This window comes from Megalops cyprinoides, chromosome 21 (genome assembly GCF_013368585.1).
Source record: "Megalops cyprinoides isolate fMegCyp1 chromosome 21, fMegCyp1.pri, whole genome shotgun sequence".
Taxonomy (NCBI): domain Eukaryota; kingdom Metazoa; phylum Chordata; class Actinopteri; order Elopiformes; family Megalopidae; genus Megalops; species Megalops cyprinoides.
The window spans coordinates 10,377,186-10,388,848 of NC_050603.1; the positions used below are offsets into that span (position 1 = coordinate 10,377,186).

Genomic DNA, 11,663 nt, shown 5'->3' on the forward strand with positions numbered 1-11,663 from the left:
TACCAGCTCAGATCTCAGTATCCTGCCAAATTGACCCCAAGCACTACCTTTGGAGAGAGTGTGCATATTTTTATTTGTGCGGATAGCGCTTTATAGGACCATTGCCCCAAATCTGAATGAGAGCTTAGTACTATGTGAGAAACATGGAATCCTTAAATGTACATTTGCCTTGGATATGAAAGTAAGACTATTATTATGCCCATTTATAATAAAGTGGCAGAATTTCACCAGTGGCAGAAAGCCATTGGCCGATGCAGGTAAGTGAGGTAGGTAAAAGAATGTTGTTAACACATTGTAGATATATGTCAATATATGTTATATATGTTTGTATGTTACATATTAAAATGTTTATTATAGTTATGCTCATATTTAGTAATATGCATGAAATTGATATTGCAGCACATTTTATAAATGTGTAGGGAAAATACCAACATGGTTATACCATTACACACATAGGAATAGTTTACAGAAATGGAAATACTCCATAAAAATACAGAGAATATACTATATTTTAGAGAGTACTTTCTAGCTCAATCAATGTATTGAAAATATGTAAATTACTGCCATTTTAGTATAGTGCAATGCATTTCTGCTTTGCATTAATATATTTTAAATGTATTTGCAAGACATTCTTCGACTGAGCTACATATTGCTTTGCATGTTGCAATATATTTCATTTTTATATCGGATAAGGCATATTTGGATATGTACTAGGATACGTCTTTTGTGCTGAATGAATATTAAATATTAACATGCAGAATATTTGCTCTCTATAACTCTGCTTTAACAAATTCTTCTCTTTAATATATTGCACATCTGTTCATCCCTGAATTTATTTTGTGTTTTTCCCCAGTTTTTCTTGTTTTGTCTCCAGACTTTTCACCAAAAGGACTCCTGCAAAACAGTTACCGCAATAAAATCAACAGCTCAATAGGTATGGTAAGGATACAGACAGTAAAGTAAAACTGATGGTTTCATGTCAGCTTGTTATCCATACCATCCTTGCCATGGTTCTCTGCAGCATGCCTGACTTATAGGCAATATCAATGGAAATCAAGAATATATTATAATGTCCCTCACCACAGTTATGTAGGTATGCACACTGTTAAAAACAGAACCTCACTCACAGTAATCTCCATTTCTTTACATAACTTCCTTTCATGTATTGATGTCAGAACATACACACCCCCCCCCCCCCCCCCCAGATACATAGACAACTAATAAACTGTAACTCCCATATTTTCTTTCAGAGCATATGCAGGGGATAGCCTTGATCTATATGTCATTTATTTGTTTGTCAAATGTTGATGTCCAAATTTTTGCTGAATCCAGCTGCACTCCATCTCAGTTCATTCCTGTTTGCAGAAGGAACGAAGGAATGGAGACCATGCTGACCTACTTGATAGTAGAGTGTCTACTTGATGTCAACATTGTAAATGTAGTATTATATGTACTCTTCCTGTACATATGTGATGCTCAGGATAAGAGCATCTATGTAATGTCAATAATGTAAATGTAATGTTAAATGTACTTACCTTGTATGTCGCTCTGGTTAAAAATGTTCACTGAACAAACTTTCTCTGCCTGATTTTGCCATAAAAGGGCATAAGGGTCTTCAGTCAAGTGCCCCTGTCTGGTCTTCCTTCCCTATAAGGTTTTGCATGCATGTTGTATACGTGCTGTAGTGGCTTCCTGCTTCACTGAGTAAGACAGAGGGCCTCATGTTTTTATTTGTGTATGATAAACCACACACAGACATACTCATGGTATAATAAATATGGGCTGCATGAGCAAGGTCAACACATGTCTCTGTTAGAAGTCCTGGACCTGCTTTCCCTTAAGCCACCAGTCAAAGGGAGATAATGTGATATACCTGCAATAAAGACAGAGACAGTGAGACCGTGTTGATTGATAAATAAGACAGTGACCATCTTTTATACGTTTCTCTCAGTAATTTCTTCAGCTAAGTTTTACCATAAATGGGCATAAGGGTCTTCAGTCAAGTGACCCTGTCTGGTCTTCCTTCCCCATGAGATTCTGTACATATGTTGTTTACATGCCGTAGTGGTTTCCTGTTTTACTGAGTGAGACAGAGGGCCTCACATTTTCACATGTATGTGAGAAACCACAGACACGTACTCAGTGGCGTCATTTGGCCTGGGTGTCCGAGGCTACAGCCCCGAATGTTTTATGAATAGCCCCAGATTTACAAAAACAAGAATATAAAAAAATAGCCCCGGATCTATTCATCTGTCGTTCCGATCATGCATAAGCCCTCGAAAATAATATGATATCATTGATCAAAATCAATCAGATCAAGTATGTTTTGGGTCCTCTGTGTGCCATTCATCAGCAGATATTTGTGTGAGCAAGAGAGAGAGAATGAGAGAGAAAGCGCGACCGGTTAGCATATGACTGCTTCATCAATGTCAAGGCTCTTATTTTTTCTTAGGGTTTTACTCCTGCTGCTGAAAATAAAAATAATAACGAAGCTGAACGAGAACTCAGATTGCACTCACTTTGTTTATTTTGATTTCACGTTGTGAAAGCCAGCCTACGCACCTGACAGGAACCTTTTGGCAGAGCACAGTGTCTCACATCTTATATTCATTTTACGATCCACTCTTAACTTGAAAATGGTGCAATTATCAGGTGAAAATCCAAAAGATTTCTGGGCTGGGCTAAGCCCCCAATGTTTCAAGATCCTAACAACGCCTCACTTCCACAGTATAAAAGTAAAAGTAAGTTCCTGTGGAGAAGCTGACCAACATTTCTCACAATAAGCAGAACAGAAAGTGCAAACAAGAAAGTGTCATGAAACAACACAAATGGAATTATGCAATGACCAAAAAAGTGTTAAACGGTAGTTAAACTAGATAAACTATCTCATATTTTATTTCTTCAAAGCAGACAAAAAATATTTAAAAAATATTATTTAAAAAAAAAATTGAAAGAAATTCATACACAGGCATCAAAGTCACTATTTATGTTTGTGTAAGAAACAAATGCCAAGCATTTAAGCATAAGTCTTTCGATCAAAATGTCTGAATGCATGTTTACCATTATTTTAATCAGGTGTCCAAACTTTTGACTGGTACTGTATGTTAACCTACACAAAGGCTACACAAACCACCACTATACCTTTTCTTCTGCCATATGTATCTCATGTCTACATATACCGCCTACAGTTTTCTTTTAATGACTTCATTGAAACTGATCAGCGACACCTGTGCCTACACATATTTAAGCTTTAAGTTTTGTTACTAATTCATTTACATTTACCTTTACATTTGTTCGTTTGGCAGATGCTTTCATCCAAAGAAACTTACAAGTGAGGCAGAGTACAACACAAGCAAAAAAAAAAAAAAAATTAAAAACTGCATTACAAACTTAGTAGAGCACAAGGTAAAAAGTGCCATTCATAGCTCTACTAGTATCTTCTTAAATATAATGAAGAGATACTGGTCCAATACAGTCTGTCCTCTTTTTTTATCCAGAGAGTGCGTGATAGTCAGGTTACAACTGAGCTTGCTTATTAAATATTGGACCCATTATCTGTTTATAATGAAGTGACAGAATTTCACCACTCACTGAAGGGTGGCGGATATGAAATGGTTGCTACAGGTAAGTGAGTTGATTGAAAAGGGTGTTAATACATAAAATACATTAATAGATGTCATTAATATAAATGTAGTAATTACAGCTAAACTCATATTTATAAGGATGTAATGAGAATTGTACCAGATGTTTTAAACTTGCATGCATGGGCAAATACCATCCACCGTATGGTTGTACCATTAAACAGCAATAGCTGATTGAAATGGAAATATAGTGTATAGTTTGGCTGATTAATATGTATTCAATTTATCTTTTCATGTTTTATAGTATATTTATTCTGCATTACTCTGTTACTTTATTATACATTATCCATGTGTTCACACTTGAATTTATTAGTGAGTTTTCTTTTTCCCCAGTTTTTGTTATTTTCTCTCTGGCTGTTTCTCCAAAAGGACTCTTTTTAAGAGTCGCCTGGGCTGAAAGGAACAGCACAGGAAGCACCACAGAAAGTAGCAGTTGCAGTAGGTTATTTTAAAGTTAAAATTGATATACAAATAGCTACAACAGAAAGAATCATAACTAGGTAAATAAATGGAGCTACAACACAAACATTTAATAACAATCAAGAATGAAAAAGCTCAGTAAAGTCAGAGACTTATTTCCATTGCGGTCCTTCAGAAACAGATAAGACAGGTGAGACATAACAGTGACAGTAACAGTGAAAATCCTTCAACACAAGAATGTCATGATACATAGCATATTCCCAACAAAAATAATAAAAATGATTACGTTATGTCCTTTATCTGGTAAGACTGGACATCATCAACTTCTAACTGACAATTTGAGCACATTGTTGGGCTCAAGTGATTTTAGTGCAGCTGGTGATTTGTTCCAGACAGCAGTACCTGTGGATGACAGTAAATTTTTCCCAGCTGATGTTGTAAATCTGTAAATACTGACATCAGTGACGCTGGTCCTGGTCCTTTAATTATGACATTCTCTAACTAAGGGAAAAATAAGATGTGAAGTAATTTGGAGCAGAATTAAAAAATAATCTCAGTGTACAAATCTCAGCTTCAGCGTGACCATCCTATCTTTTACAATGAGCCATCAAAGATCTTTAAAATGCTGAGCAGATAAGTGGGTACGATGGGGCAGTTTAAGTGATGAGCGTGTTTTGAGCTCGTTACAATTGTTTTACCCACCTGGAGCTGCAGCTTTGTGAGTTGTTTTTCAGTTCAAGTTACAAATCAAGGTGACTTAAATCCATAAAACAAATATAAAAGAATGAAAACTAATGAATTTCAGAATAATAAACTTTGATGTTTCCTGCTTTTTTAAATGTTGCATGTTGAGTCCGTTGAAATTTCCAAAAATATGGACCGAAGAGCCTTTCCAAAAATATCAAAATATGGTTTTCATTATCATAGCCTCACAGTAAATTTAATCAAGTGGCCTTGTTTTGGATGTTGCTTTGGATGTTTTCATGTTCTTTGTTAGTTGCCATCATCACTGAGAAGATAAAAAATTCCACGTGCCGCTGCATTCATGATTGTTTCACTTTCTTCCTGAACTTTGTGGATTGATAACACTTTGTACTGAATCTCTTTGACCTGTGAAAAGAAGTCACCGATGCTCTTCATTGTTGTCTCCCACAGTTCCTCTTGCCGGCTCTCTTCTTCTTCATTGATGTTGATTCTTAACAAATCACAGCTGCTGCATCGGAAAAAGTGCTTAGCTCTGGCTTTGTGTATGTATTCCAGCACATTTTGTGGAAGCTGGATATTTTTGGAGACGGCTACAAATGCAACTAAGTTGATTTCTGGAAATCTCAAACCGATTGGTGAAGATACCTCCATGATAGCCGTAGAGAAGAAAGCACGACGCCTGCCGTCACTCTCAGTATCATCGAATGACTCGGTCACCACGCAAACGGCATCCAGATCGGCAGAGATCCCGACCCTTTCAGGAAACCCCATGATTTGCTCATCAATCATCCTGTTCTGTATCCCCCACTCTCCATACCCTGGTGCGTCGATGATGGTGAGGGAGTACGGGATACTGAACCCCTCCTCATGGTGGATTTTGTAAGCTGTCATCCACTGGGTCTGACCCTCACACTCAGAATGCTGGTAGTCTGCACCCGGGACTGTGAATCTGTAGTTATCTTCGAATGTCACCCCTAGGATGTGGTTCACCATGGCATTGATAAGAATGAGTTTGCACCCGCCTCTGGTCCCAAGCAAAAGAATGGTTATTTCCTCCTGATCCTTTGCTGGTTCACCCAGACTATAGATCCTTGAGTACCGATCCTTATCCAGTTTCTCCACTTGCATTGGAAGTTCATAGATGGTGGGTTTCTCTTCTCTGACTACCTTGCACAGTGCTTGATACCAAAACTTCTTTGCTGTGATGACGCTGACTTCAACGCTGGGAGTGCCCCTTCCAGCCTGTCCACAATCTGCTACCACTCTGATGGTGTATTTGCTGTTGGGTGCCAGGTGGTTGATATGGAAAGCAAACGGCTGGTTTTCCCCTCCACTGCAGACCATTTCAGTGACCCAGTTCTCTTCTCCGTGTAATTTGTGCTGGACAGCGTAACTGGTGACCTTGAGATTCTCTCCCACAATGTCTGGTCTCTCCCAGTTTACTGTTATAGCATAGGGTCCAGCTTCAGAAACACAAACTGCAGTGGGTGGGCCGGCTGGTAAGGTGGTCACTACATCACAGGGATCACTGGTGGCACCCACTCCAGGTTTGGTCACCCCTTTGTACCTGAACTGGTACTTGGTGTTTGTAGAAAGTCCCGAAACAGTGAAGGACTCTGTCAGATCCTCTGTGTACACTGATTCCCATGTTTCTTGAAGTGGGACAGGCGAATACTCCACGTTGTACCTCTCTGTGTCCTTATCAGAATGCGTGGGTTTTTTCAGCTTTAGGGTGACACTGTCATGTGAACAGCAAACTACCACAGGGGCATTGGGTTTGTGAGGAGGCTGGAAGTCCTTGTTGTCCAGCCTTCCCTCTATGTACAGGTAGATGGACACTCCGGGGTGGTCGGTGTTACTCTCAGATGCTATCAGGAATTTGGTTTTCCCGTCTTTGTTGGCGTCCACAAACTCCAGGAACCTCTTTGCAAGATTCCTCATGCGCTGGGAGACCGTTTCACGGCTGTACCACTGCTCAGGTGTGGTGCTATCCGTGAAATCTTTGCTGGTGCAGTCATTTTGCTGCAGATACTTTGACAGGGTTTCCAGGAATGGCTCGCTCCCATGCAGGGAGGTAAAAACAAAACAGAGCACATACTCCCCCAGCGGGTCTAATATCACCTCCTCCAGGTCGCTCTTTTTCGACATGACTGTGATAGCCTTCATCATCTTCAGGTAGGCCCTCACAACGTTCTGTTCCGTCTCCTTGTTTTCCAGCCACTGAGCGAGAGCGCAGTTGTTGAAAGGTGAGTACTCCTTCCTCGTCAGAATGTCTGCCAGCAAGGTCTCCTCTCCACCCCCACCACGGATCAGAGGCAGAACTTGTGCCAGATTCTTCTGGAAGGTGAGCTTGTAGACCTGGCACAAATCTTTGAAGTGCTGCACCTTCCTTTTGACCTCGCTGAACTTGGCCGCAACCTCGTTTCTCATCAGGTCATTGCACTGACGCTCGTAACGACCCAGCTGCTCCAAAACGCCCTGGGAGCGGTACACCAGCTCCACGCTGATCTCACGGAGTAGCTTAGCCGCTTGGTCATCCAGGAGCTTCAGCGGGTACAGCCATACTTTCACAGGGACTGCATGGATCTCCTGGGGCCCAAGGAGGTCAGGCAGCCTCGAATAAACCTTGACAGCCTCTTGAAAGTTGACCGGGTTCGAATCAAGCTTGAAATCTCCATAGAAAGTGCACCTGATCTCGTCGACTTTGGCCTTGTTCAGCTCAGATACTGCAGCCGAACCTTCGATTTCTCCCCCGACCAAGCCCCCCAGGACTTTTATAGCTCCCTGCATGCTCCCTTTGACTTTTTGCATGTCTTCATTTGATGAGATCTCACGGTCAAACACGAAGAAGGCCTGTGCTCCATACAGCACACCGGTAACCACGTGTGTAGCGGTGCCTTGGTCGAAGACGTCCTTGTAGGCGATATTCTGCCTTCCCAGCTGGCTCATAGTAAGCTGTTCAAACTTTGTGGTGGTGCGGTACTGGAGGGTGATGCGGGCCTGGCTTTTGGACGACTTGCTGTCGTTGAAATAGCTGGCCGAACCCTTAACGCTGATCATTCCACCCAGAAGGCTCACTTTCAGAGAGGCAGACACATCCAAAGATGAGGACTTCTCCTCGATCGAGTCAGAGGTGATGACTTGGAAGTTGGTGTTGCGCTGGGTGCGAACGTCAATCGACTCCTGAATTTTGCTCAGTTCCCATAATGTGACTCCTGCAATTACATTTAAGTTACATTTTTATGCAAAACAACTTACAAGTGAGGCAGAATACAACACAAACAAATGGGAGTCAACGATATTATAAGCGCAGCATGACCAAGGTTCAGTAGTTAGCCAGCCAAGGGACGAGGTAGCAGGCAAAGATACATTAGACCACTGTAAATGAAAATACTGAACATCTGATTTTAATTTGCACTGAGAGATGGAAGGGTGAAGCAATGTATTTTGGGGTTAAACCAAAACATGCTATCAAGTCCATAAGTTCTTATTTTTTTAAAACAAATGACAATGTTTCCAATATGGAGATCCACTTTAGTGTAAGTAGGTGTTTGTATGTGTATGTATATGATAATATGTTGTGTGATGGAAAAGCATCACAGTGGAGAAAATTTTCAGTGACCTGGAATGAGAGAGTCGCTACGGCAGTCATACAACATCCCCAGACGAAAGGGTCGCCCGAGGGTCGCCAGCTCCACCGTGTGAGTCTTGTCCGTGGACATAGTGCCGTATTATGGGGAGCCTGAAAAAGGCATAGCAGGGAGGACTCTTATAAAGTAAATACAGTAACATATAAGTATAAGTAAAATACAGGAACATAGAATCAACACTCTAGGAACAACATTTTTATTTTTCTTGATTAAAGAAAATAGTCATTTTTATCTCTGTGTTTCTCCTCCTATCCTGTGATCATTACAATCATTCAGTGAAAGAAACATGTTCAGGTAATTTTTTTCTCTTTAACAGATAGGTGTTTAAATTATTGGCAAACCCTAAAGATTCTCATAAATAAAATCAAACAAAATTCAACATACATTAAAGTGATCCAACAAATCATCTCAGTGTTAGGTAATTGTATTGTGACCCTCCATGGCTTCCTGTTTTACTACAGTATAGAAATGAGGTAACATGCATGTAAAACCCATTTGGCATTGTTAAAGTAATACTTTTAAAACCACTGGAAAAGGGGTAAATTTGCCTGGGATGGGTAGAGGATGGGAGTGCATCTCTTCCCCATGTACATCACATTATTTTACATTATTGGCATTTAGCAGATGCTCTTATTCAGATCCACTTACATCACTTACATTTTTTAGGTTATCCAATGTTATCCATTTATACAGCTGGATAATTAGGCAATTGTGGGTTAAGTACATTGCCCAAGGGTACAGGAAATGATTTGGGAGGTAAAGAAATATACAAGGGCCACTGATGGAAAATTAGAGGACTTTTTGGGGCTACCAAGTTTCTAAATGTACAATTAGATGCTATTTTCGTGCTAATGGGATATTTGTAAGGGAAGCCTTTTACTGAGAGCAACCAGTAAACGTTAGCATCTACAGTTTCCTATCTGGCATTGGCCCTTGCACTGAAAACAGTAGCTGTGGTCATGTGAGACAAATAAGAGCATAAGAACATCTTTCACAATGGCATGGTGAGCACAAATATAAGAACCTCACAGCTACTATAAAATGTGGTGGCAGATTTTTGATGTTATGAGGCTATTTTGCTTCCACCAAATAGCAGGACATTCTAGCTAAAAATCTGGTTGCCTCTGCCAGAGGGCTGAAACTTGCTTGCAAGTAAATCTTCCAGTAAGACAATGGCTCCAAGCACACACACCAAAGTCTACAAAGAAATGGTTAATTAACTGCAAAATCAACATATTTACAATGACTATCTCAGTCTCTGGACCCATTGAAAACCTGTGGTTTGAATTGAAAAGGGAAGTCCATAAATACACACTGAAGGATGTCAAGCATGTGGAAACATCCTGTCTACAGGAACGGTCTAAGATCCTTCCAATGTGTTCTGTAGTCTCATAAAAGGTTACATAAAAAGGCTCAGTGCTGTTATGCTTGCAAGGGGAGTACTATAAACATATATAAATATATAAACTATATCTATCTAATAGACTTTCATCCTGTTTCCTTATAATGGAGATGCAAATCATTATGACACTCAATACACTGTACATTGATTCTAGCCAACAGTATCCAGGACAGCAAATACAGACTTCTTTTGTTCTTACTTATGGGCATTGCATCATTTGCTAAGACTACATCTCTGTTTATCTCTATTTGACACATTGGCCACAATAATAATAATAAAACAGGATGTAGGAGCAATGTCCCTGTTTGAAGTCCTGGACCTGCTTTCCCTTAAACCACCATTCAAAATAAGAGAGCGTGACATATACCTGCAGTGAAGATTTAAGCTGCCCAGAAGGGAAGGAGATGGTTGTTGATCGATCAGTGGAGAGTGACCATCTGAGAGTGTTGACTGTTGTCAACAGTCTTTTATAGCTTTCTCTCAGTTCTTTCTTTATCTTTATTGTACCATAAAAGGAAATGAGGGTCTTCAGTCTCATGACCTTGCCTGGTCTTCGTTCCTCATAAGGTTCCACGTGAATGTTGCATGAGTGCTGTAGTGGCTAACGTGAACCTTGCTCACATGTTGTGGATTCCCGAGTCAGACAGGGGGGCTCATGTCTTCACATGTATGCACCACACTCGTGTACTCGTTTCCATGAAGTGAAAGTAAAAGAAAAGTAAACAGCCTTTTTCCACAGATAATTGTAATGAAACTGGACCTTTGCATTTACTAAATACCCAGGCAGTGTCAGCATTACAGCCCTTCAGAAAAGATTTTTTTCATTCATTTAGTAGGTTTTATGTGTACCAGTCTCGCAGGAGTTAAAAAAGGTATTCTTTGAGTAACTGGAGTAAAGTTCTAGTTTAGTCATTTTTTTAGTTATTTTTGTCAGTGCTAATTGTTAAGGTCCAAACTTTGACTCTAAGGATAAGATGTACCACCTTTGTGTGTGTGTGTGTGTGTGTGTGTGTGTGTATGTGTCTGTGTGTTTTAAATAAGAAATAACTTTTAGAACATGGACCCTCAAGAATGAACTAGATTCCTTCAGGGAGACAGGACAGAATGATAATCCGCAATGAAACAGAACCAATTTGCCCGCAGAAGACTGACAACAAACAATAAAATGAAAGTATGCTTTGGGAATCTCAAATTTGTAGCACACAAAGTTTTCATTTGTATTATTTTTTCATTTTAAGGACATCTGTATGTATATACACATGTATATGCATACCATACATTTCTACTATAAAAATCTATAAACATGATTGATCCACAGACCTGAATGCAGGACACATCTATATTTTGTTACTGAGTTACCCAGTCACTCAGCCTCAAGTTTGCAGACCATACTGCAATGCACCCTGATGTCCTTTGTACCACAGGATGCTGTAGGGTCTCTATTTACATGTGGCTGTGTTTGTTATTCTTTAGGAAATAATGGTTGGGGGACCTATTGCTGTCAATGCGTGTGGAGAGTCATTGTGTAAGTCATTAAAAAAAGAGAAAGTCTGAGAACAGCAAGAAAAGGGTTGTCATTACATACAAAAAGCTCTCCACATAGCTGTTATTAGTTAGCTTCATCTCATAGACCCCAACAAGCAGCCTCATAATAATGCAGATGCTTGGAATATTTGTACCTAAACATGTCTATGTCTGTTAAAATGCCATACATATACAACACCACTGACTTTAGGCTTTAATTTTAATGCTAGTAGCAGAACTGCAATACTGTCTAGAGTGTGCAATAGTCAGGCTTCAATTGAGCTCGCTTTTTAAATTTTGGATCCACTATTATGCCTATTT

The 11,663-nt window shown here is 39.9% G+C and overlaps 1 protein-coding gene across 1 annotated transcript; it reads right to left on the minus strand.

Moving 5' to 3' along the window:
• Nucleotides 1-1,812: 1,812 nt before the first annotated feature.
• LOC118769145 (neoverrucotoxin subunit alpha-like) lies at nucleotides 1,813-10,248 on the minus strand. Its single transcript, XM_036516168.1, has 5 exons — nucleotides 10,186-10,248; nucleotides 8,389-8,508; nucleotides 6,334-7,981; nucleotides 5,584-5,790; nucleotides 1,813-1,873 (listed from the first exon to the last, which is right to left on the minus strand). Exons 2-5 carry the CDS (start codon nucleotides 8,486-8,488, stop codon nucleotides 1,813-1,815), a joined length of 2,016 nt encoding a protein of 671 aa, XP_036372061.1. The 5' UTR covers nucleotides 8,489-8,508; nucleotides 10,186-10,248.
• Between the last annotated feature and the right edge of the window lie 1,415 nt (nucleotides 10,249-11,663).